At 47.6% G+C, this 25,169-nt stretch overlaps 7 protein-coding genes across 7 annotated transcripts; 3 read left to right on the plus strand and 4 right to left on the minus strand.

Moving 5' to 3' along the window:
* Positions 1–11,252: 11,252 nt before the first annotated feature.
* On the plus strand, positions 11,253–13,254 carry zfpA (uncharacterized protein; the record flags this gene model as incomplete). Its single annotated transcript, XM_016741077.1, has 2 exons — positions 11,253–11,739; positions 11,795–13,254. The coding sequence occupies 2 exons, from the start codon at positions 11,253–11,255 to the stop codon at positions 13,252–13,254; spliced, it is 1,947 nt and encodes a 648-aa protein (XP_016596782.1).
* A 437-nt stretch (positions 13,255–13,691) lies between these two features.
* Positions 13,692–14,803, plus strand: PEX2_038030 (uncharacterized protein; the record flags this gene model as incomplete). Its single annotated transcript, XM_016741078.1, has 2 exons — positions 13,692–13,817; positions 13,868–14,803. 2 exons carry the CDS (start codon positions 13,692–13,694, stop codon positions 14,801–14,803), a joined length of 1,062 nt encoding a protein of 353 aa, XP_016596783.1.
* A 1,965-nt stretch (positions 14,804–16,768) lies between these two features.
* On the plus strand, positions 16,769–17,592 carry PEX2_038040 (LITAF-like zinc ribbon domain-containing protein; the record flags this gene model as incomplete). The annotated part of the gene is made up of 3 exons (XM_016741079.1): positions 16,769–17,034; positions 17,081–17,290; positions 17,367–17,592. 3 exons carry the CDS (start codon positions 16,769–16,771, stop codon positions 17,590–17,592), a joined length of 702 nt encoding a protein of 233 aa, XP_016596784.1.
* Positions 17,593–17,819: 227 nt separating this feature from the next.
* On the minus strand, positions 17,820–18,378 carry PEX2_038050 (uncharacterized protein; the record flags this gene model as incomplete). Its single annotated transcript, XM_016741080.1, has 2 exons — positions 17,820–18,105; positions 18,200–18,378. 2 exons carry the CDS (start codon positions 18,376–18,378, stop codon positions 17,820–17,822), a joined length of 465 nt encoding a protein of 154 aa, XP_016596785.1.
* Positions 18,379–18,494: 116 nt separating this feature from the next.
* PEX2_038060 (D-mandelate dehydrogenase-like dehydrogenase) lies at positions 18,495–19,614 on the minus strand (the record flags this gene model as incomplete). The annotated part of the gene is made up of 2 exons (XM_016741081.1): positions 18,495–19,234; positions 19,308–19,614. The coding sequence occupies 2 exons, from the start codon at positions 19,612–19,614 to the stop codon at positions 18,495–18,497; spliced, it is 1,047 nt and encodes a 348-aa protein (XP_016596786.1).
* Positions 19,615–20,488: 874 nt separating this feature from the next.
* Positions 20,489–21,769, minus strand: PEX2_038070 (uncharacterized protein; the record flags this gene model as incomplete). Its single annotated transcript, XM_016741082.1, has 3 exons — positions 20,489–20,822; positions 21,283–21,338; positions 21,593–21,769. The coding sequence occupies 3 exons, from the start codon at positions 21,767–21,769 to the stop codon at positions 20,489–20,491; spliced, it is 567 nt and encodes a 188-aa protein (XP_016596787.1).
* A 751-nt stretch (positions 21,770–22,520) lies between these two features.
* PEX2_038080 (uncharacterized protein) lies at positions 22,521–24,280 on the minus strand (the record flags this gene model as incomplete). Its single annotated transcript, XM_016741083.1, has 2 exons — positions 22,521–22,730; positions 22,802–24,280. 2 exons carry the CDS (start codon positions 24,278–24,280, stop codon positions 22,521–22,523), a joined length of 1,689 nt encoding a protein of 562 aa, XP_016596788.1.
* Between the last annotated feature and the right edge of the window lie 889 nt (positions 24,281–25,169).

Below are 25,169 nucleotides of genomic sequence, written 5' to 3' on the forward strand. Positions count from 1 at the left end.
TCATTGATATGTACCGAGTACCTGCGGTATTCATATGTACATGTAGGCATAAGGCAAAAGTACATAAAGATGGCATGATACATATTGTAGACTCTTCATGTCTTTATGTCTGTATTTGTAACCATATAAGTGTTGACACGCCATGTATAAAACCCCAGTACCAGTACCGCCTCCTCGGAGCAAACCAGCCCATTTAAATATCCTTGCTCGAAACCCAGCATGTCGATTCAGACCGGGCTGAGCTGGGGTGGGGGTTTGGAGGGATTGTGGGTTGCTCACGTGTACAAGTACATGCAGAAAGGACATATGTTGCACAGGATGGGCGCTGGGAATGACAAATTGACGGATTGAGGAGAAACAGGCGAGCCGATGGGTGTGTTTAATTCTATTTGGCTAGCTGGGGTTCGTCATACACGTGGTAATTTGTAGCGATTTGGTACTGGTTAGGTCCTTGTTTCGGTGTTTTTGTGCTGGTTTGTGGCCTAGAACGGGGGTTTATATAGATTTGAGATAAGGCATTGACGAATCAAACGGATCTCTGCTTTATATTTACCTCTCTCTTTCTTCTAGAAATTGAATTCGCCTTCCTTTCGCCCTATCTCTATGTACATTCTTCATCCGGAGGTATCCGGGTACAATCCTGGCTTCTACGCATCATGTGTCCATACAAATAAGTACCGACGCTTCCATGGTTCGTTGTGGGAGTTGATCGGGAACTGATCTCGCATATTTTGTCTACGGAGGGAGTACAAGCACGCGGTTGTTCTGCGCAACCGGGTGTTCATATCATTGGATTGGATTAGGTGTTGATTTTCGGCTAATATGGACGGTTTAGGGAAGTAAGCTGCTATCCTGGAAATGGATGCTTAGTTGGGCTTAGTTTAGTAGGTACTTTATTTCTAGGTTGCGCGATATTTTGAAACTAGAAGCTTTTGGTAAAAAGACTTCCTGCATCTGCCTTCAGTTTATGGTTTACGTCTTACGTGGCCGTGGATTGAATGGCGAAATAGGTTTCTGTGCCACAGTCGTGTTTCAACGTGGATCGGGGTCCTTTTCCTGTTATGTATTCTTGGCTTATGTTTCATGCGGTTGTGCAGATTTGTATAATGCATGTCCAGTATATTATCTAGTATTAGTGGCTGAGACGTTAAGATGACTTGGTTTGAGGTACTCCTTTGCGATATATATCAAACCGAAATGGGCGAAAATATATATCGACATAGCAAAAACCATAATTCATTCGTTGATGGCCATTACAAATTGCTAATAGGTCCTAATCTTACACTGGCTCCTCTCATCTCGCCTTGGATAGCCGTTACACAGCATTAACCCCAAGAACCAGGTATCTGATCGCAGGCCGTGGGCCACGACCAAATAGAAAGTCTCGTGTTGGCTACGGTGACAAATCTGGAACTGTGTTTTTGACGGGATTTCGGAGAATTTGCGGCATTTTGTGTCTACAGGGTCGTCCCTGGTATGTTTGAGTGTTTCATGATATACCCCGGTCGATTCTGAGGTGCGTATGTATGTATTGCTAGTAAGGCTCGGAGGGGCTGCGTCGACATTGCATGGAAGTCCTTCTAGAAGCCAACCTTGTCTTTGGATGTACATGTGTTCTAGGCATGTATATGTCGAGTGTCAGCGAATGGTATCTCGCGATTTCGAGTCTGGCTATGCATACGTGTTCGAGGTGCCAAATCGGAACCCCGACTCGAGAAAAGGCACAGGCCTAGAGAATATAGAGACTTATTCCATGCTGCGCAACGAATACCGTTGATCCTAAATGTCCAGCATGCTTATCAAAAGCTCGAGGAGCATGGGCGATGCCTGTGGGATACCCAGGTATAAAACCAGACATAAGCAGCGGGCCGAGCTCAGACGGTGAAGATCCCCCACAAACCAACCCAAGCCTTACGCTCAGAGTCAACGTACCTGCTCGGTGTACGCCACAAATAGGGGTGCCTGACCGCATACATACCCCTCCCCTCCTGCCCAGCCAGTCTACCAGGCAAATGTAAGGGCCAGACCCTGGAGCACCACACCATCAACCCAGGTGCATGTGCAGTCGAGCCATCAGATCGTCAAACCATAGAACCTAATCACAACCAAAAACCTGATCGACAGTATACGACGCAAACTATGAACCCGGGTGGTAGGTCTAACCTTACCCGATCACCCACTAGAGGAATTCGTCCTACCACGCCCACACATTCCGCGTGCTCTGTCCTGCACGCTCAGACCAATTGCACCCGGGTTTCTGTCTGTTGCGCCCGGTTTTCTTTCACCCAGCGATACAGATGCAGATGCGGATGCAGAATCCACATGCGGGCGCAGATACGAAACCGCAAATGCAAAGACTCGAAACAATTTTTGTATTTACGTCAGAGCGCCCGACTTCTATATTCGGAAATTAATTGTGGACTGCGGATGATATCCTTATCCCGTGTCACCCAACGTCATGGCTCGCGAGAAAAAGCTATGAATCGTAACACCGCCTCAATGAGTGGAGTTAAGGATCGCTGCGTCATTTCGGGGAGAGCGAAAGCGCTCCCCCATAGGTTGGGAAGAGTGGCTAGTGAGGGTGGGGAAGGGTAGTGGATGTGGATTGATTTTTCGCTTCTTTTGGCTTCTTTTTGCTTCCTTCACTGTGGCACAGTCAAGTCACGTACTGTAAAGACTTGTAAGGCTGTGTAAAAGCCACACTTGGGATAAACACGTATCTTTGTAGTGGAGATGTGATCCACATCATTGTCGCTAGTGAATACTCTGCATTTATTTTACATTAAATTGTAGCTCGCTTCGGATTTATTCGGGATCGACATGCCAACTTAGGTTCAAGTTGACAGATCAAAATGCCGATCAAAATGCCGATCAAAATGCCGATCAAAATGCCGATCAAAATGCCGATCAAATGGCTGATCAAATGGGTAGATGTGTGATATATCCAATCAAAAGTTTATTACCCCGATCGGGGAACTGAGGATATGTTCCCGGAATTGATGGCATTTATACAATCTGGTTCCCGCGATCCCGCGAAATGTTGTCGATCATTGGGACCATATAGGGAAATCTCAGAATTCATTTGGTGATGCATAGTATCTATCCTCGATCTAGATCGTGCATATGCAGCAAGACTCTCCTGCCTATTGCGTCCATGTCGAAATTGACAGCGTAGATTTGATTGGAGGATGCCTTGACTAGTCATTTCACGTTTCGCTTCCACTTTATACAATATATTGTTTGTCTTACCCGCAATGCTCGAACTGGTAGCATGGTGCGATCCCAGGTACAGGAAATGAAAAGTAAATGTTCGACCTGTAGAGAACTTGACCTCGGGGGCCTCCCTAGTAGGTTTTAGGAGACGATGCGCGGGATAGGCTATCAATCCACCCTTGGACCTGCCTCGGCCACAGGTAGCACAGTGTAACGACTTCCCTCGACTTTATCACTGGGTTAGAGGATATCCACGGCATTTTCTTCTTTAGTCGGCTGTGGCACATACTCAGATATCAGAGATCAGATGATTATCTAACTTCAATTCAAGGACACTCCATATTCGAGTCCATGGCTATATTGGATAGTCTGGTAACTAAACCGAGGGAACTTCAACCCGAGGGGCGTGATAGATACTGCATGACTAGGGAGAAATGATTGGGTATGATGTATGCACAAGCCCAAATGGAAAAAACAGAAAGTCCAGATTGTTTGATTTACAACGAAAAATACCAGAAACTAGGCCCCAGGCACTGACTGAATCAGGGCCGTCTTTGGTCGACGGGTGACTGACTCTACAACATACATTCTACTGGGATTAATAGCTTGGCCCCCTTTCTCAAAGTTAATCTTGCATAGATCGTGTAGTCAGTGGGCGGCACGCAGGCGGATGATTGGGTGTGTTTTACCTGTTCTACCCCTCTCGGGCGAACACCCTAAAACACATGAACACGTAGATCAAAGCCCGGGTGACTCTACTACTACTGGTTGCATGAAGGAGGAGGAGCAAGGAGTTAGAATACGGCAGACGTAGGACGGATGACTCCAACGCAAAGAGTAGGAGCTGCACTATTACCGTATGGAACTGTTTTGAACCACCCAACCAACCTGGTCATGCAGTTGCTGAGATTAGGACGATCAATATCCCTGGTCTACCCGCATTTAACCTTGGTAGCGATAAACCTAACCAAGCATCCTGATTAGGAACATACATAATTTGGGTCAACTACCGACATACTCAAGTACAACATATGTTTGTATTTACCTTCGCTTCCTGAAACTCAATGCTGCAGTTCCACATGGACTGATAATCCTGTCCCAACCACATGGGACCGTGGAGCGAGAGGATCGGATCGCACCCACAGCACGGCGGCTTACCTTTGCCTCGCCATGCCTGTGAATGGGACCAATAAAACAATCTGAATATCAAGATTTTGGGTGCATCCTGCAGTAGTGAGACATGCAGGGAGGTCCTTGGTTGATAGAAAATAACATATGTACTCCGCACACACTGCGCGGGTTTTAGTGTAGGTGCGCTGAATCGCCCAAGTCACCCGTTCTCAAGTCCTTATGCAGGGGTTTCCTGTGTAACCCCTGATGCCCCTATTTGCAGGGGTGCTGATAGGCAGATTATCGGATAGGAAAGAGATAAGCAAGTTATTGGGCCAGGAATATTTATGATTTACATACTCCGTACTCCGTACGGAGTACTCTGTACCGTTGTATAGTAGGGTTAATATGAGGTTGGTCTGATAATATGTCATTTCTTTTTTCTCCCTCCCCTGATAGGGATCTACTACGCAGACCATACACCGCAATAACATTAGCCAACCTAAATTCAAGATCGCCGGAGTAAATGATGCGCGAGTACGGAGTAACTAAGGCTCAGGTTCCCGTCGGCTTCTTACAGCGCTATGACCTGTAATAACGCAATCAATAGTGCAACTAGTCTTCACACCAAATCCTTCTGAACAAACTTGCGGAATAATATCTTACTCTGTGGAGACTGCAATATAGTGATTAATTTCCCTATATTGTACAGCTCACTAAACAGAAGCTAGTTTAGCACAGATATCCTCAAATCCTGGCTTGGCCACGTGAACAAAACATGTATCCACCAAGTCTACCCGGGTGGAGAGCATGGACCACTCCACCCTCCGGTCCGTTTCCGCTCGGGAAAGTCCAGTCAGACCAGGGAATGAACTGCCGGGCACTTGAATCATGCATTATACTATTGTGGTGTAAGATTGACAGCGTGCAGGCTGAGCCAGTCGAAAACTGCCAAGCACCAAACTCGGCTAGACAGGGCTATGTATGGACACACCTACTGTATACGAGGGTTGGGAGCGGCCCCGCTTCCTTATTCGATAAGAGGGCCGAATAACGCGGAACAATGACAGGGTGAATGAGGCTCACCGTGCGCTGAGCCTCCACTCAAGTACATATCTCCACTCAACGTAGGCGCAAAGCCCGGGGTCATGTTGGTGTTGGCATGGTAGCGAGTTGAGCCTGGACACACCGTTGGTTTACATATGGCTGCAATCTGAGCACGTGGAGAACGAGGATGTGGAATGACATACACCTTGAGCCGCCCAACATTGGGTCGAAGGATTTCGACGAAGGAGCGTGCAGACAGGTCTAGATCTCGGGATCGTCGGATTCGCTATTGGAAGTTGGATCTACTATGTACCTAGATGACTGTAATTTTCTTTAAAAAAGAGTATTGTGGATCTTTCCAACTGCTGGATCTAGGCTGGAGAGAATGGATGTAGAGTCGTGGGGAATACATCAAATGGGAATTGTTGAAACATCGGGGGTGTTGTGATATATTGTTTCGGGGTTTTATTTTTATCTGACAGGGCGCAGTCGCCGCCATTCTGTTCAGAAGAGATGCCTCCCTCTGTTCTAGAGGGCTATTATTGTTTGAACAGGGAATGCCCCTGCACATAATAATTCTGGCCATTTCGTGGCGCGCGGTTGGGAGACCCAAATATCGCTTCTTGAAACACCACTCAAGTGCCAGTGGAACGAGCCCCGAACTGACTAGACTGATATTAAGTTTAGACTTTGAAAATCTAATAAGTTGGTATTTGTTGGAAATTGTAAATGTTAACCGTGCACTACGCGATCAGCAGGGATTGCTGTCTTTGGATGCGGCAAGTCAACAGCGCTAAATGCCGAATGGGGCTCTTTTTTCAAGTTGCGAGAGGACTGTTGGAACAATACAAAACAATGCAAATACTTGTGAAGCGCTTTTACAATCCCCAAAGGGGCTATAGAATACAGATGGCGCTCATGGGGGCTGTCCACACACATGACCAATATTTGGGGTCCAAAACGTTTAGATCGAAACATTAAAACATTCTAATCCAATTGAGGAAGGACTGAATGGGACCAAGTGTGGATGTGGTATGGTAAGTTCAAAATTTGTACGACTATGACATCGCCGACCACTTTACCAACTGCAGAGATGTAACCATATAGACAAGTATAATAAACATGCATCTATTTAATTTAGTCTTTTGTGCCGTGCACTTTCACGTGTTCCTAAAAAAAAACATACCTGCCCTATCCGGAGTCCCCAGGCCAGACTGGGCTGTCTATGCATATATGATCGCCTCGTTTGACGTTGATCTTCTCCTCCTCCGGCTGTTTCACCCTGGTTGTTTCACTTCTGTTTTTAGAAACACCACGCGGGCGGGCAGGGATTAAACCTTTCCCCCCACCCCCCATCCTGCCCGTTGATTCTGTAGGGCTTAGGGCGGCTGTTGGTATGCACACTGCTACAAATAGCACGAGAGGCTCAACTGTTGGGATCGGTAGTCGTCCGAGGAGGTTCGGTGTCAGGGATGGACTGGGTTCAAAATTCTAGAACCTAGATTTGTGTGGCCTTTTTTTGGGTTTTTACTGCACCTAGGATGTCTTGCCGCTTGCTTTAGGGTTGGTTTATTCTTGAACCTGTTTTGGCTTTTGGTAATAAACCACGAAACTGAGGGACTACCAAGCTCTAGGGGAGTGTATTTGTCACTCTGGAGACTAGTATCTCTGTTATCTCTAGCACCGAGGCGATCCGAGCACGAATCTCACCAAAGTAAATATTGAGGTTGGAAGTACGGAGTACTCCGTACAATACGGAGTATACAGCGTTGTAAATGAGAGTTGGTGGTTCCATGGTTCCGTTCGAGTCAACCATGGACCGAAGGTACCCGGGCTAGATGTTTGGCTGCACCTCATTTCCCAAACGCCAGCATCAACACATTGGGCATCTCTCCTCCACCAATCTTAGAGAAGTAGCGTCAAGGCTAATTAAGAGCCTCTCTGATCCGTATTTTTAATTTCGATATGGTGGACCTACAGGGGAAGTCTTCGGAGTCGCCGGATCAGTCTCCTTTTTAGCATACAAATTCGTTATCTCAATCGTAGATGGGGTAAATATCCCATCCAAAAGGCTCTAAACGGGCGGGCATCCGGGTGTCCCGATGCCGTGGTGACGGCTAGAGTGGAGAATTCTTGGCTACCCTAATTATCCCCCAAGCGAAAAGAAGAGCATGGAGTGTCAGATTCAAATGTTTGGCTTGAGGTGTGTTTCAGTATTTTGGTGGAAATACTCAACAAGTTGGGGGCCAAAAGGAAAAGGGGGATAGCGAACTCAGCGAACTATTGGATCAAGTAGGATACATCTATCACACGTGTGAAGGACTGACAGCCTCAATCAATGACCGTTTCTCGGTGCTGACTGGCTAATGCGCTTGAGGACGTTTTAGGTGTAAGTTTGACGTGGACGTTGAAAATCATCGGTCAAGACAGTTATGTTACATTCTTTATTAAGATAATCATGGCTAACGGAAGTGAGCGTCGCATGCAATTATCATTAACCCATTGCCCGGGTAGGTACAGAGTACATATGTCAAACCTGGGCGAAAGGCAAATCCTCAGATGCCGACCGCCAGTTTACCTAGACCAAGGCTTTTACACACGCCAAACCAGGACAAAAGGATCGGTCAAACCCAGCACACAGGCTGGGTATGACTTCATTCCCCCGGTTTAGCACAATCTAAAATTTAGACTGTGCATACATGACTGTTAACTAGGATTGGAATAGACCCATTTAATTCACGGGGTTTTACCACCGGGATCGCCGATAAATACGAACTCCCCAGTCAGCGGTGTAATTTATCCAGCTGCGCCTTGATTTTCAGGGATGTGGAGCAACAATTCCCTATGTTGTTTGGCTATGCGACAAATTCCAAGAACGCCTTCCTTCGCTTATGATTGGTATAGACCAGCGTGGGTCTGTGGCTTAGGCATATGTGGCGCTAGTTGTATTTTGGTGCATCGGCCACCAAACACGGACACTCCGAATGACAGCTCGCACTCCCCCTGGTACCGGCTAGGGCTATATGGCGTAATTAGTGTAGATAGTTTAGACGAATGTGGTCGATGGGAAATGCGGAGGATTGAGGGCCTAGATTGGTTCTGTTTTCATTTCGTGGTATTTAATCACCTCGGCGTTGTTTTGTCAACATGGAGACATTATGGGATGAGATCTTAATAATCAAACTATGTTGATCTGTAATCGAATCAATCTCCGACTAAAAATTGAGAAATGTCACTTTATCACCGTGCATCCCGGGAAAAAAAAAATAGATTGACATTCATTCATCCATTTTGGGTAGACCCACCATAGTTTTCTTCGGGGATGCATCTTCTAGTGATCAAGGGATGTGAAATTTATTTGTATGTTGGAGATATACAACACATGTCGTAGACAGGGTAACAGTATCCCGTGTGTTTGTAAATTGAACAAGGAGGGGAGAACTGCTTTCTTGATTTCCTAATTAGGAAATCGCGTAAAAGGCAACCAAGAGAAGCAGGCCAAATCGCAATCCCCAAAAAGAATGCGGCTCTTGCACAAACCCCGAGTAAATCCGTCAATCAGACAAAAAAAAAATTGATACCACACTCTGTAATGATCGCCTGTCAAGATTACCAATATGGAATAGCGGGTGAAACAGACACGAACCCACCCAAGCCGACCGCCCTAAGGAATGCCCACCGAGCCCTCGGAAGGCCTTTCAGGGCCCTGATTGGGGGGGAGTTAGGACTCCTTCATTTCATTTCTCATTGGGCCGTGACACGTAGACCAATCGCCGTCTGGGCACGGGGTTGGCCTGCCGAGTTATGGAGGGGATGCTAAATTGATGGGGTCCCGTCACGGATCGACCGAACTCATGGAATTTCGATTTGTATGTGTATTTGTGTGTTATACAACATTTGTACAGAGTCCTCCGTACTGCTATCCTTTTTTGCCTTTTCTCATATTCCTTATAGTCACCCATTTCATTTTTTTTGGCTTTCTAGTTCTCCCAAAGATAGGGCACATCCGCAGATCTGGGTATATTATACTTTCTGCTTGTCTTACTTTATGCTTGCATACCATTCCCTAACCCGCTCTTCCTCCCGTCATGATTTGGTGTAAAGAGAGTTGGACGGGTGCGGAGTAGTCTGACCCGCACTGGCGGGATAGACAATCTTTGAAGGGTACAAGATTTATTTTTCTTAAGATGCTAGGTTCCATTGTTATGTACCTACCTTGGTACGCTAGTCCACAAGTATATCCGTATATGCGTATATGCATCCCGGGGTGACGAGGCTAAAGGGGTCTTTTCTGGGGGAAAAGGGGGCCAATCCCACGGGTAAGCCCCTACTATGCAGAACGGAGGTGCCGATGACAAGAAGAAAAATAGCAATTAATTAAACAACATATACTTCGTATACATAGGTATAATCCATTCTCGTGCAACGGTTGACTTTCTGACAGGAGGCTTCTCCTGATCTTCGTCAAAAATCTAATTTGCAGGGGTTTTGAAGCAAAAGGACTAGCAACTTTATAATTGCTTTTCATCTCAATATGCACCATCAATCAATTCGGTTCCTTGGAGCACGATGGACGATCTATCTCCTCGATGCAGGTACTTTCAGAAAACCAATATTTTCTTCCTCCGGAACCCCCGGATAAATATTCGGGGATCGTACATATCTCGTAGGGCATAATGAGCCAAAAGTGGATAAAGGTAGGCGAGCTGTCAGAACCCAGATCGACTACGGAGTATATAGTGGGTTATATTGACTATTGACTATTTACGGGATCGCAGACATTGGACGCCTGATGAAGGCTGAGGCCTAGACAGGTACGGAGTACTGAGTACCGCGCATACTATAGTACAAAATAGTGTGTACACAAGTCTGTTCAGTACTCCTTACTAAGATTTAAAATGTCTAGGGTTTTGAGGTGAAGTACTACGGAGGTAGAGGCACAATATTATTAATCGACAGTAATTAGTCGAGAATAATATTCAGATGACCTGATAGAGACCCATGCTCGAGGATTTCCATGTGCAGATAATAATAATAGCCCGAGGATCCCAAATGTATCTGCATGGGCGCTAAGTTTCCCTGTCCCTGTTCACAGCCCCCAACACGTTCAACTGGTTCGTGCGAAAAATACCGTATGTAATGGTCATTTTATTTTATTAATTTATTAATTCATGTATTATTTGCTTTTTTTTCACTATGGAGTAGTGTTTTTGATTTTATTTTTAATTCAATTCTATTCTATTCAATTCAATTTTCCTTTTTTCCTTTTTTTTTAAAAAAAAAAAAAAATAATTCTAGACACAAGACTATAACTAACTACTGTAGGGCGGGCCCATCGTCACCATTTAACAATGCTTCCTCCTCTTTGACATCTATAATATCCTCTCTTCCCTCCCCCCAAGTCTGTCATGAATTTGCATCATTGACTCGACTCAGGATCCAGCGCAATCTTCATCATCGATCACTTCGGGCATACGCTTGTTTAGCTTTGTCTTCCTCGACTCCTCTCTCCCGTCGATCTACATTGCTTCACTACCCGTGTCCGCGGAGTTGTAACTTGGATGTGACCTCCCTGCCTCGCAATATAGTGTACCTCCTTACCTCCTTGCATAAGAACATATTCTATCTGTCAATTGCGCACGTTGCCTCATTTTCGTGGTTGGCGTCTTTGGTTAGCCGAGCGGGCCGCGATCTCACCCAGAAACCTTATCACCGGTATGTCCATGCATCACGAAAATGGAACCCTCTGAGACAGCAGCATGTACTGACCAGCTTTCTGTGTCTAAGATCGCCATCGCGCATTGCATTTCTCAATCAAGGAGATGACGACTTTTGAATCTAACCCCGATTTCACTCTCTTTCCCTTCCACTCCCGATCCAAGATGATGGCCCTCGAAGCTGCCAGACCTAAACAACTCCCATACTTCGATCCCATGACCATGGATCCTTCTCTATTCTCTTTTCCCGTTGAGAGTATTCCTCACTACACACAAGGCCATGATATGACACATGCCTCCAATTCCTACTACGATACCCACCCTTTGTTGGAGTCTACAGATCTGCAAAATCCTACATATTTCTCTTCCATGCCCACCACACCTCCTTCAATCTCCACCTCTCACTCTGCAGAGCCATATATTCCTACTGGTTCTGCTGCCTCAGGGCAGTCCATTGCTAGCGCATCTTCTTCGGCAATGGGATCACCATACTCAGGAACCGCGCATGCATTCCAGGAGAACTGGGTGAATACGAACCACGGATTGGGTCTACCAGCCGCAGTGATGAACGACCTTTTCTCTCAGGAGTACATGGGAAGTACATTGGACATGGATATGCCGTATCAAGAAAAGTTCCCGGATCCTTTTGTCGGTATGTTTTGATATTAATAACAAAAGCTACCTGGTGTACTAACATTGCATACCAGATCCCTCATTGATTCAACCGGCGCAACAAGGTCCTGGAATCACTCCGACTATCTCATATCCCGACCAACCCACCTCTTCCTACTCCAACGTACCACCCAACTACATCTCTCACTCTCCCGCGCCATCACCTCTCCCATACAATGACATCGCAGAGCACCACACCTCACCCCGCTCACACCCAATACAACACACTGGACCATCTCCCCTCATGGTGCCTCACAGGTCGCATTCAAGACCACTCTCGATCTATGATCGACGATCGTCTGTTTCCTCAATTCATTCCCGACGCTCGCAACACAGCCCGGCCTTGAGCAGTATTGAACCAGACGAAGAGACCAAAGAAAAAGGGCGCTGTCCACACCCCGACTGTGGCCGAGTCTTCAAAGACCTCAAAGCCCACATGTTGACTCATCAGTCAGAGCGACCAGAGAAGTGCCCGATTCTGAACTGCGAGTACCACATCAAGGGATTCGCCCGCAAGTACGACAAGAACCGCCACACCCTGACCCACTACAAAGGGACAATGGTATGCGGATTCTGCCCAGGTTCCGGCTCCCCCGCGGAAAAGAGCTTCAACCGCGCCGACGTCTTCAAGCGTCACTTGACCTCCGTTCACGGCGTGGAACAAACCCCGCCCAACTGCCGGAAGCGCAGCCCCGGCGTAGCCAAGAAGGGCACCAACTATAGCCCCGACGCGACAGGAAAGTGTTCAACCTGCTCATCGACTTTCAGCAACGCGCAGGACTTCTACGAGCATCTGGACGACTGCGTTCTCCGCGTCGTGCAGCAAGAAGAGCCATCGGAGGCGATCAACCAGCAGCATCTGGCTGAGGTCGCTTCAGACGAAGAGGTCAAAAAGACCATGGAGAAGCACCAACTTCACGACGTGCCTGGGCCGGTCGACCAATTCGACGATTACGAAGACCAAGACGACGATGATGCCCAAGACCCAGCCAACTGGCGCGGTCTGAAGACTAAGCCCAGATCCTCAAAGGGCAATATTCCTGCTTCCCGCCCTATTATCGGCTCCGGTAATGCCATCTCCAAGAATACATCCAAGCCCCGCGCTGTCGCAACCCGCCGCCGCAATAACCGCGGCAACTACCCTCAGTCCTGGGGTTGTCCCAGCAGCAGCATGAAGACCAAGAAGCGCGTGCTGTGTGTCTTTGATGGTCAGCGCCGTCTGTGGAAAGACGAGATGATGCTCAGCAACGAGTTCGAGGTCCGTATGAGACTCCCCGGTGGTGCCGGAGATGGCACCAACCGCGATGCCTACGTTACCGATCTGGATGTCGAGACGTTGAAGCGCGCTGAGGGTGTGCTGAATGCCACCGAGGAGGAGCGTGGTCCTTGGTTGAATGGTCCTTCGCCTCATATTATGGGTCAGCCGGCGATGCTATTGCCAGAACTGTGCCAGCCCCATGATGATGAGATTTCGCTCAATGAATTAATGGCTTAAATGACTTCCTTTTGTCTTTACTCCCTACTCTCCCCCTCCTACTCCCCTGTTTATTTTCTATGTCTCATGTTTCCGTACAGCAGTGGCGTCTTGACGAACGATTTGTCTGAATACGGATTATGGATGATACCTTGGGACTGACACGTTTAAATGACTTTTGTTTCCTTGTTTTGTTTTCTCTCCAGGCTGGTCTTACACGCCTGTGTGCCAGATCCTGCTGGTCGGGATCTACCAAGACACTATTAATTGGAAACTCATATGAGTGTCGCATTCAAATTATATGAAACAAAAACATGCTATATACTTTTAATTGCTTAAGACAAGAACTGTGTAGTCCAAAGTAAAAAAAAGCCCAAGAGAGAGGCAGAGCCGATCTGCCGATCTCCACCCCCATGTTCTGCCACCTCCCCCGGTCTCAACTCCATTCAACCTTCACGATGCAATTAGGACTTCCAGAATCTCTCCCCACCCTGGTCGCAAGACGATTTACAGCTGCTCGAGATTCTGGCCATCTCGTGTTCTCCTCAACCCATCTGTCCATCATCAATGCTGCAGGGATATCAGTGAGTGACGCTAAGACTCCGATCACGGCAGTTCTAACCTGCAAACCCAGTATCAACTTCGCTACTGCCCAGCCCTCGCAAAGAAACCCTCCAATCTAAAGCCTGACGATGGCCCGAAAACACCAAAACCCGATCCCTTCGAGCACCCATCTCCAGATCTTCTGATCGCCCAGTTCCCGCCCGAGAACCCCACCTACAACCTCATCCTCAACAAATTCCCCGTCATTCCGAACCACTTCCTCCTCGTGACAAAAGACTGGCAAGCGCAGACAGATATCCTGGACAAGGCAGACCTAGAAGCTACATATGAGTGTCTCAAAGCGTGGAACACAGACGACGATGGATCCCGATCCGCAAACGGCTCATCTCCAAAGAGCCTCTTCGCCTTCTTCAACTCCGGCGACGACAGCGGCGCAAGCCAACCCCACCGCCATCTCCAATTCCTTCCCGTCGAAGCAATGCGTCAGCCGGGCTCAGAGTCCTGGCACCCTCTGATCGACCTCCTCGCCTCCCAACCGACCTCCCCTTCCCCGACACCGAAGTTCCAGCACCTACCAGGTCTCCCCTTCGCCCACTTCGCACTCCCAATCCCGCAAAACCCCTCCGCCGAAACCCTGAACGCAATCTACCTCACCCTCTACAAGGCCGCAGCCGCAGCGACGCGCGGACGGACACTAGGCCAGGACACGGAGACCCTCCCCACACAAGGACCGGCGTCTATAAGCTACAACCTCGCAATGACCCCCTCGACGATGATGATTTGCCCGCGGAGACAGGAGACGGCACTTGTCCCCGTCGATAGTGCGGCGACGCGCGATATTGTTGATCCCGGCGTGCTCTCGCTGAATGGTACTATCCTTGCCGCGACGCTGATGGTGAAGGCTGAGGGCGAGTGGGATGCTCTGCGTGATAATCCGGAGTATTTGACGCAGGTCCTTGCTACGATTGGGTATCCTCGTACGGATTCTCGGGGGCCTTCGCTGTGAATCTGTTGTCTGGGGTTGTTGTATAGCTATGCGGTTGATGTGGTAGATTACTTGCATGCCAGAATCGAATACCCGGAATGGATTTGCTTGGAGGTGTACAAATTGAATACACATCTAGTCTTGTATTTCTTCCATCTACAACATATCAAAAAGGATTCTATCATGTTTGTCCAATAGGAAATATACTTTTTTCTTATGTTCTGTATCCAGATGGGCGGAGAGGTTAGAAGATGGAAGAATGTGGATTCTGAATATGTAGCATGGACAAGATAAAGTGTATAATACCTGAAGCATCTGGTAATCTGCTAAAGTTTCCCTTGGGATACCAGTACAGGGTGTGCGGATATTCAGGTATGGAGAGGCTCTCTTGAGGTGTTTGTTCCAGCCCATGGCCTAGTAACACTGATTGCTATCACGGGGAAAAGCAAATAGTGAAGCCAATCGAAGCCATAACCAACCAGAGCCAAAGCCACCAGACTAGCCAGAGACATGTTTCCTTTGTTCAGATGTGTCCATTCTACATTTTCATCACAACTCTTTCAAGGCTATAAATAGACCAACAACGAAAAGCACCAGATGGGGGGAATGATGTCATTGGAAATATAGAGCTTTGGGCCAAACTCGTGTAGAGAAAACGGGACGATGATTGATGTTGTCTCAATTCCGACCCTGTTGGATGGCAGGAGCCCCGAGCGAGGCTAAACACGAGCCATAAAAAGGCAGAAGCGAGATGGACAAGGCAGACAGACAACCTTGGAAAGAAGATACCCCGCAGAAACAGACACCTGCCTAGATAGGAAGGCGCTGGGAGGGTCACACGTGACTCCGTAAACCCCAATTGCTTCTGTTAACTTGTTCATAGAGTGGCGGATTCGAGTTCAGAAAATGAGCGGGCATTGCTGCAAATAGTCAAGTTTTCAGCCTAGCATTTATAGCTTTCTCTGGTGATCTTTGGGATGTAGATTTGATCAAAAGGCCATCACACCGCTGGATATCACGAGGCAGGTTGTTTGCCATGACAGCATGGAGTTGTGACTTATCGTGAAAGCTCGGGATATCACTCATATTCTGCAGCCTGATGGCCGCAGTGTTGCTCGACGAATTCTTGGCTTGGCAGCGTGGGTCGTGGGAGGGGGTGGTAGTTTTATTGGCGCTTCCTTTTCTCTTGGCTCTTGGGGGCGTAAATTTGTGGATATGATGCTGTGGTGGTGAGAATGAACATTGGCAAAAGGTAAGTCTCGTAGAAACGGTTTTTCTATGAAGGAAAGTGAGTGTACTGGTCGCCCTGGGTATATAGGAGTGGGTTGCAATCCATGTAGCCATCGCCAGGGGCGACGGCGACGGCGATGGTATCTGATAACTACCCGTACAATTAGTTTGAGATCTACTCATACAAGTGTTATACTTACTAGGCCTAATGTATACTAGCCCGTATTTTCACATGATACAAATTTGCTCCCTCGACATTTCATTAGATGTGGGTTGTTCTGATTCTTCTAGTAGTATCGGCAGTGGAACCCGATTTGATATATTCATTCCCGCTCGTACTTTGTAACAGATAATTGCCTAGACTACCAAGATCAATGACACCATAATATTAGAGCAAGTCACCCATGACTCACGGGGACCCTTTATTTTCTTATCTTCTTAAGCTAAGGAAAGCTCGCTAGACCCTAGGGGGCTTTGACCGGGCACTGTAACTGGGGCGCAGACTCGGGGCCAAGCCATGTGATCTATAAAGACCCATCATGATTGGCCAAAATCCACTGCCCAATTTTCGTGTCGCGTCTATTGGCCTTGTACGGAGTAGACCCTTAAGCTGTGTCATTAAGCCTCAAATTCTCTTCGATCCACTGTACTCTGAATTGGGCCCCACATTTGACCCCATTGGCATTTAAGAACGACGGCGCTGCACTCATTGGTTTTGATTTTTTTTATCTATCGATCTACGGACAGATTACCACCATGGAACCCAACAAAGAGTCAGCATTGCCAATTCCATCGGTGAAGGCTGCTGAACCAACAACGGATTCAGCAGTGGAAACGACTGTACCAAATACAGTGCCAGCAGATGCCACAACGTCGCCCGGAGAGTTGCCCACGGCGTCGCTTACAGCCCCTGGACCAACGCCGCCACAGGAACCAACTACATCCACAGCAAGATCATTGCCGGTATCCGACCCAATGTCGATCATACCCACAGAGAGTGGACCTCCTCCACAATACGATGAGTATGCTTCCCGATTCAAAGAATACAGGCCAAGCTAACACAAATAGACACGAGAAAGACGCAATCACGGCACCGGCACCGGCAGTTACATTGCCACAAACCAACGAGAAAGGCGCACCAATTGGCCCCCAAGTTGCTGTTGCTCAGAATGTTATCCCTCTGGCGGAACTTGGTGAAGAGCCCGGACGGATTTGTTGTCCGTTTTGTTTCCATGAGGTTCAGACCAGAGTGAACAAGGAGAGCACTAGTGCCACATCGTAAGTATTGATATATTCTCACCTCACCTGCCGCTCGGTCTCACTTCTGATAATGCTAATCTCATTTACTTTGTAGTATGGCCGCCGTGTGTTGCTGTCTCTTTGGCGGAATCTGTTGTGCATTCCTACCATTCTGTATGGAAATGTGTCACGACTCACACCACTTCTGTACGAACTGCGGTGTGCAAGTGGCAATTCATCCGCACGATGGACCAGTGGTGCAATTTGGACCTGACTCTCCTGGCGCAATTATCGAAGCACCAGGCCGCATTCAACCACCGGAGGCGGTTATGAAGAACTAGGGTGACAATCTACAATGGTTCCAAGGAACGGGGGATATGTATTGGGCTTATTTGTTCGCATGATACCCTTTAATTACTCTGAGATTTATGTTACTTTACTATTAATAATGAAGGAAGAATTGGTGAGGAAGCATTTGAATTTCATTCATGAACCCGGACCCATGCAAGATGGACCAGCCACCTTGCATGGGCCAGGGTTCGAAACATAAGACACGAACACATCCCACTTAGGGGATAACTCCATCGTCATCGGGCATGGCCCCGATGAGCCGGCCGTACAGGTTGGCCAGGATGACGGCGTCCCGGCGGTTGCGCCAGCGGCGGATCTGCTTCGCGAACTCAATCTTGGTGTCCAAGATTTGCTCGCTCAGAGCCTCGAACTCGGCGGGGTTGAAGGGGGGGTTGTTGGCCATTGCATCAAGTCGGTCGATGCTAGCCCGGAGGTTGACAATGCCCGCCTCGAAGGCCCGTCGGATGCCGAGGGGGGTGATGGCGGCGGCCTGTCCGTTCATGCTATAGGTCAAGTCACATTAGCATATGGTCAATTGGTACATGTATGGGGCGAGACTGCCGTAAGGCACGTGTCTCAATTTCTCTGTTTACATACCTTGTGGTGGTACAGGTGCCGCTTGGGGAGAGAGGAGAGGTATGATGGTGTGGGTGGGTGGGCGTGGAGGTATACTGCACACGCTTGAGAGGTTTGGAAGACAAGCTAGCGCTGGAAAAAGCAATTGCTTGTGATGGGATGGGAGGTAGTTGTAAGGATGAAAGACCGTTTGGGCCCATCTCACGAATTTATAGTACGCAGTCGTCTGAAGGCGATTCGGTAGAAAGGTGGGCGTCGAGTAACGCCCAACACGGTAGGTGCAATCAGCAATTATACCATTTGAACATAACATTGTCTATAGCTTAGAACCTGTCGCCTTTGCGACCAGATGCGCATTAACGGGGGTAATAGCCTTCCCGTTCTGATAGAACGAAACGATATTCTCCATACCCAACCTTTCAAACCCGATATGTGAGTCAACCGAAGCACCTGCGTTGTGTGCCATCATCTCAACGTTTTTCATGGCTGCAAGCTCCGGACTAACATGCGGCTCGTCGTAGTGAACATCCAATCCAGCAGCGGCGAGCTTGCCACTCTTCAGGGCATCAACAAGAGCGCCTTCATCGAGAAGCTTGCCACGAGCAATGTTAATGAGTCGCGAGCCGGTCTTCATCTTCGCGAGCAGAGACGCATTGAGGAGTGTCTCCCCGCTAAATGGCGTCGCAACCATTACACAGTCTGAAAGAGCGAGGAGGCTGTCCATGTCCTTGTGGTATGTGGCCTTGGAGACGGCTTCCAGGTGTGCGGGCATTTGGACAATATCATGGTAATGAATCTTCATGTTCATGGCCAGGAAGGCTTTCTCAGCAGTGCGCCGTCCAATTTGACCAAATCCAATGATTCCAAGTGTGTTGCCATTGGGATTGTGTGAGACCATTGCCAGGTTACGGTTTGCGTCGACAAATGCATCAGCGTCCAGAGCGCGTGCGGCAATGTGTGACCAAGAAAACAGACGGAATGTTGAGATTATGAGCCAGATTGCGGCATCGGCGACGGATTCTGTGCAGGCTGCAGCGGCATTGCAGTAAATAACTCCTAAATGAATTGAAACCTGTTAGCTGCTTTCTCCATAGGTTTTCCGGATAGCTTTGTGTCATTGCATACATACCCTTCTTCGCCAAAGCTGCAGTATCAACCCAATCAAACCCGGCACCGGCACTAGCATAGACCTTGCAGGAATCTGGGAGCAGCGAGACAAGCTCCTCATCCCAGTTCCCCATCTCACCTCCAGTATTCCAAAATGGGCGGTAGATGGCGAAGAAGTCGCCGAATTGGCGATCTTTTAGGGCTCGGATAAACTCCGGCCGAGACATGCTGTAGGACCGGCGGATCTCAAAGACATCTTTGAACTTGCTGTACTGGTCATGATTCCAGCGAATGTCATCGCCGAGGTGGAGGACGATTGGTTTGGTCATTTTGGGTGGACTTTTGAGTTGTATAGATCGGGGGTTGGTGCTTGGAATAGGGTTTATGGGGACTTGATGATGGTCAACGGGTAACTAGTACAAGAAGAATTGTAAAACCTGTTATAAGTAATTCATTTCTAAGCTGGCAAGGCGGAATTAGTTAAATATTTCTTTTCCGACTCTCTTGATGATTTTCATTACGGCTATTGCATTTTCTACCCCACGGCTATTGAGCGATCGCTCGGGGTAGCGGGTATCGATGCCCCGGTTAATGAAATCCGAGACGTCAACCACCAACCTAATTATGAACATTCTACGTCTATCAGACGAGACGACAGAGAGAGACAGAACGGAATTGTATTTTTTTTTTAGAGGAGATGAACTTTGAAAAACTATGTATCTAAAGTTGTTGGCCTGCGGAATGCAAAGGCAAGGCACGCAAAGGAAGATAGTCGGAGTAGTACCAACTCTTTATCCATATTTTCGAAATGAAACCATCGATGGAAAGCGGAAGTTGAAGAATGGGCATGAATTGATCTAGCTGGAGAGAGAGAAAATAAGAGAGCCAAATACTGGAGGATCAAATTATCTGCCTGAGGTAGATCATCAAAATCCCGACATGGGACCGGATATATATCATCCCTATGACTAGCTAAGCCATGAAAATTCGAGGATATTGAATGAATGAGCGCGGCAGAATCATGTGTTGAATAATATACTATAAGTAGAGTAATGTACTAAACAACATGCAGTAATTTGGAATGAGTTTTTCACAAAGGTGTATAGAATAAAATTGTAAAACTGTCTAATCTCTTTATACCTAGGAATGAAGCTATATTTATAGCTTTAATTCTAAGCCTGTAAATCCCCCACTAATATACAATTATAATGAGCGAATTAAAAAGAAGAAGGGTAAAGAGCAGCCTTCATTATTCTCGAGAATTTCCTCGCTCAACAGGAAGATACGCTGTGCTTCAGGCGTATTTAGTGCTCTATCCATCTCCGTAATGATAGCAGTCGTAATTACGATTTCATCAATGAGGTCGCAGTCGGTAGCAAGTTCTGTGTAGTTGCCGAACATGTGACGGATGCCTTCGGTCGTTGTCTCCCGTTTTCGTTTCTGGCTGTCAGGGAACGACATAGCGGATGGTACCGATGGGCTTTGTTGCGGGGGTTCAGTGTCATGGACAGATGTACTCTCTGTAGGCGAGCCCTGACTGTCAACTGGATGAGCACCGAGTACAAAAAGTATGTATATCTTGTAGAGAGACAAAGAAGAATGTTCATGACAATAGCCCAGGGTAGGAAGCTGATGAGGCACTTTTGATGGCTTTCAAATCAGTTGAAGTGACTTGTGAGAGGTGAAAAGGAAAAACTGAGTGGTGAGCGAAAGCTGAAAGTCTAAAATACAAGACTCAAAGTATTGGGATATGATAGAAATTGAGTCTAAGGTGAGCAACTTGATGATACCAAGTGATATATAAGTGAGGTGACATTGAACGCTGATACTAGGTGGCACCTTTGACTATCCGATACTCTCTCTTAAGTAGAGATAGCTCATAGTTGCCTAGTGATAGTAAGAGATACTTGTATGTGAAACTGAATGCTAGATCAATAAGGCTCTAGTGAACCATTACTATGTTATTATATATTGAGAACATTCTCCCAGCTCAATACCAATAATATCTCTCAGGTTTAAGAACATCAAAGGAGAACTCTTGCAACTTCCTCCACTGTAACCACATAGCCTAGCCTTATAGAAACCTTTCTTACTGAAGCACTATTTATACTACATATCTCTCGGACTTCCTGCACCTTCCTACATCGCCTCAAATTCACCAATACTTTTCAAGGTTAACTCTTAAGAACTGTCTGACTGACACCATTGATCCAATTCTTGCAAATTATCCAACTGAAACTACTTATACCTCCAACATCTGATTATGGAGTACCATAAAAATGACCTGATTCTTTCAACTTTGCATACCGCCACCTCCTCCTCCCTCTCATCAACATCCTTCTTTACCTCTGGCCCGTTCTCTACCCACTTCTCTACCCACTCTCCCTTATCCTCCGCATCTTCCGTATCCCCTACATCCTCGGTCTCGTCCGGCAGCTCTGATTCTTCCGAATCCGGTGCACTCTCATGCTCATCGGAGACCATGGCGGTAAATACCAGCGAAGGTGGCACACGGCCCCTCCAGAGAACTACTCCGGTACGCCAAGAGACTGCTGAAGAAGATATCCTGGATGGAATCACGGTGTTGGCAATTATGCTAGATCGCAAAGAGGGCCTGGATGAAAACCTCAACGAAGAGCGCGACAAACTCGCGTTGAGGATCGAGGACGCCAAGGTACTACTTGGCCTCCACCTCTGTCGCATCCTGGATGAACTCACAAGAAAGGTGCTCCTAGAGACTTTTCTGCTTCATCTCGGGCCAACAGATGCACCGTGGATGCTCACTCCACTCCTGGCCCGTCTTGCCACCGGAGTTTGAAAGCTCACCGGGGCATGTTTTGCCTTGTTTTGCTTTGAAATGTTTGTCGCGTTGTTTCGACATTAAAGACGCTAACGGATCGCGCCCTTCAAACTTGAACTTCAGGTTTGAGGGACGAGGTTGCGATCTGATAGATCTCAATATAACTATAAATTTATCACATCAGATATCAGCTAGTACATCTTAACTTAATCTCAATTATATGTAAATAAAACATTGTACTCCAATATTCAGAAAGCAACCAAGCGGAAAATTATACAGAGACAGCGCTACAACAAAAGACTCAGACCAGCTGAATAAAAATAAAACACAAAATGTAGACACATTTGCTAAAGTATGTTTGCATATCAAAAGAGAGAAGAGACAAAAAGAACCAAATTCACCCTTAGTCGTAGAGTATTTATTCAATGATCCAAATCAAAGAGTGATGTTGTTAATCTCGCACCACTTCTTCTTGCAGGTGGCATTACCAAAATGGTAAGATCCGCCATTCGCCCAAATGTGCTCGGCAACCTTCTTCCAAGATACCTTCGGTGGCTCATTCATGTTGATGCTAGCGTTGACCAGCGAGCTGTAGGTGTCGTGTGATTCAGCGTGGATGGTGACAGCTTGGCAAAGGAGCCGGAGCTATTATAATGGGATCAAGTTAGTTTGGGCTCCTCTCTTGGGCAAAAGCAAAGAACAGTTTCGTAACTCACATCCTTGTCCTGCCATTTTGGCTTTCGCACTCGCTGGTCTTTAGACTTGGTGAGAGTGCGATACCGACCTCGCAGTGTAGACTCCGCCTCCTTGAACCCACCAACTCGCTTGATGTCCTTGTAGGATAGCCCGCGGCGCTTGCAGTCGATGAGGAATGTGTTCCGCTCGTCGCTGTAGTGCACACCGGCTTCAATGCTGCCTTGTTCCTCTCCACTCTGCTGCGGGGATCTTTCCTCTTCATTGGTCGAGGCAGAGAAGGATGGACTGAGGCTGTTCGCTGGCTTCTGGTCCGGGGATCCAAATTCTGTGTCCGTGGCAACGGGCTGTGTGCTTGGGAGGTACATTGGGTGTGGTTGGGGCTGATACCGAGGAGCCTCGATGGAGGGTACGTAGGGTCCACAAACTGGTAAATGGGATACGTGTCTCATGGGCCCGGTTGGCATGGATGAGCCCAAAGTCATAGGCGATGGTCCAAAAGAGGGCATGGGTAGTCCATTGCTCGGTCCATAAATGTGGGCCGCTAGCTCGTTACATTCGTTTGAGCTTATGTATGCATTTGAGACAGGCCAAGGTGCACTGTAGCCGTTGTGGGTTTGCCAGTCGTCGTCCTCGGATGAACCGCTGGGGTCGCGAGTAGGATACCAGATATCGGTTGGGTTGGCTGGTTGATAGAAAGACCATGGCATGGCCTCGCCATAATCTACAGGTCTTGCATCTGGAGGTGTGATGGATGATGACACGAGATGCGCGTTGTGTGAGTGAGTATTGAGGGGTAAGCTCATGGGATAGTTGGCGCTGTTTGGGTTTGGGAGATTGAACTGAGCGTTGGAAATGGCCTGCTCGTTCTGTGGGGAATCTGAGACCCCAAAGGGTGAGAGACCAGGCGTTTGTTCAGTGCCCAGGAGGAATGAATTGCTAGCCACCGTGAACATGTTGCTCCGTGGTGTTGGATGAACTAGCCCTGCGTGTGATTCCATGTGCTGAGTTGTGAAAGGCTCGTCAAAGTGGTCCAGCGAATCAAGATCGGATTCACAATAAGTGCTTCCGTTGCTTGAAAGAGTGCTGCTCAGGTCCAGCCGCTTCGTGAATGGAGACACGTTTTGCGAATACGCGGCGCTGCGTGGTTCTTCCACTCGGAGGGGCATGTAGCGCCTGTCCTCGATAGGAGGCATGGAATGTCCTGCCAAACGATGCTGGTTTAGCATAGCTTCAACAGGCTTTCGAGGACGTTGTTGGGATTGAATGGTTGGGTAAGGGTAGTGAAGCAAATGAAAGTCCAAGGGAGAATCTTTTGTGGAGGGGTAGAAGGCTGAGTACCAATCTGTGCGGGAAGAGGAAAGCTGTTTATCAAGATCATCCGAACTCCCAAGGAAACTTGACGAGTAGGCGGATATATGTTCAAGCGACACATGATTGTACTCCTTCGGATGGTCCATCCATGGCTTCGGCACCCCAGAAATAGCCAGCACATCTGCCATATTGACCACAGAGAGTAATTAAAATAAAACAATTACAAAAAGTATGATGAGCAGGATAGAGGGGTTATTGTCTTCCACGCTTCACCGCAATTGCTGGCGAGTGTTGTACGCGGGTTGTCGCTGGGTGTGGAAGACCGCTATCCCGGAGATTTTCCCTTTTGGAAACCAGTACACACTGGATATAGTGTGGAGAATTTGAGGAGAACTGCAGGGCTGACCGTTATAAGAGGTTAGTGATATGTTCTACATATGGAGAGGTTTCACCAGAACGGTGAGAACTGATTGGGTATCACTTACTGTATGCACACGATAGCACGCAATTTACTACTAGGAGGCAATGCCACGAGTGATTGGTATTGCAAAAGCTTCTTTGAGTGAGTTCAATGAGAAGACAAAAGCCTGCAGTAACTTTCAAGTAGCAGCTATGCTTCAAAATGGCACGGCTTTGTGGCTTTTGAGAGATCGGTCTTGGAGGAGATTGGGCTGTACGTCGAGCCGTTGAATGCAATGCGGTCTCAGATCTGTCGGCAACTCAACCGTCAGGAGAAAGGAGGTAAAGCTGTGTATTGCTGTAACGTCAATGTCCCAGGTTGCAGGTTGCGAACACGGGGAGATTGTTTGAGAGACAGTATAAAATATAAAAGTTGGAAGTCGAGGATAGGGGATGGAATCATATCAAGTTTATATCAATGTACTGGGCGACACAGCCAGGCGAGGGAGAGATATCTCCCGGGTCTTTTAATAGACATCATGAGTTGATCGAACCAGTGGCACATGAACCATGTCTATCATTCCGCCAGCTCATTTCAACCTCTCGGCCCGTTTAATCTTAATCGAGGCCCGTGCCATTGCTAGATGAGCAAGAAAGATCTCGGCCTGTTCTGGGCTT

Source organism: Penicillium expansum (assembly GCF_000769745.1).
Source record: "Penicillium expansum strain MD-8 chromosome Unknown contig126, whole genome shotgun sequence".
Taxonomy (NCBI): Eukaryota; Fungi; Ascomycota; class Eurotiomycetes; order Eurotiales; family Aspergillaceae; genus Penicillium; species Penicillium expansum.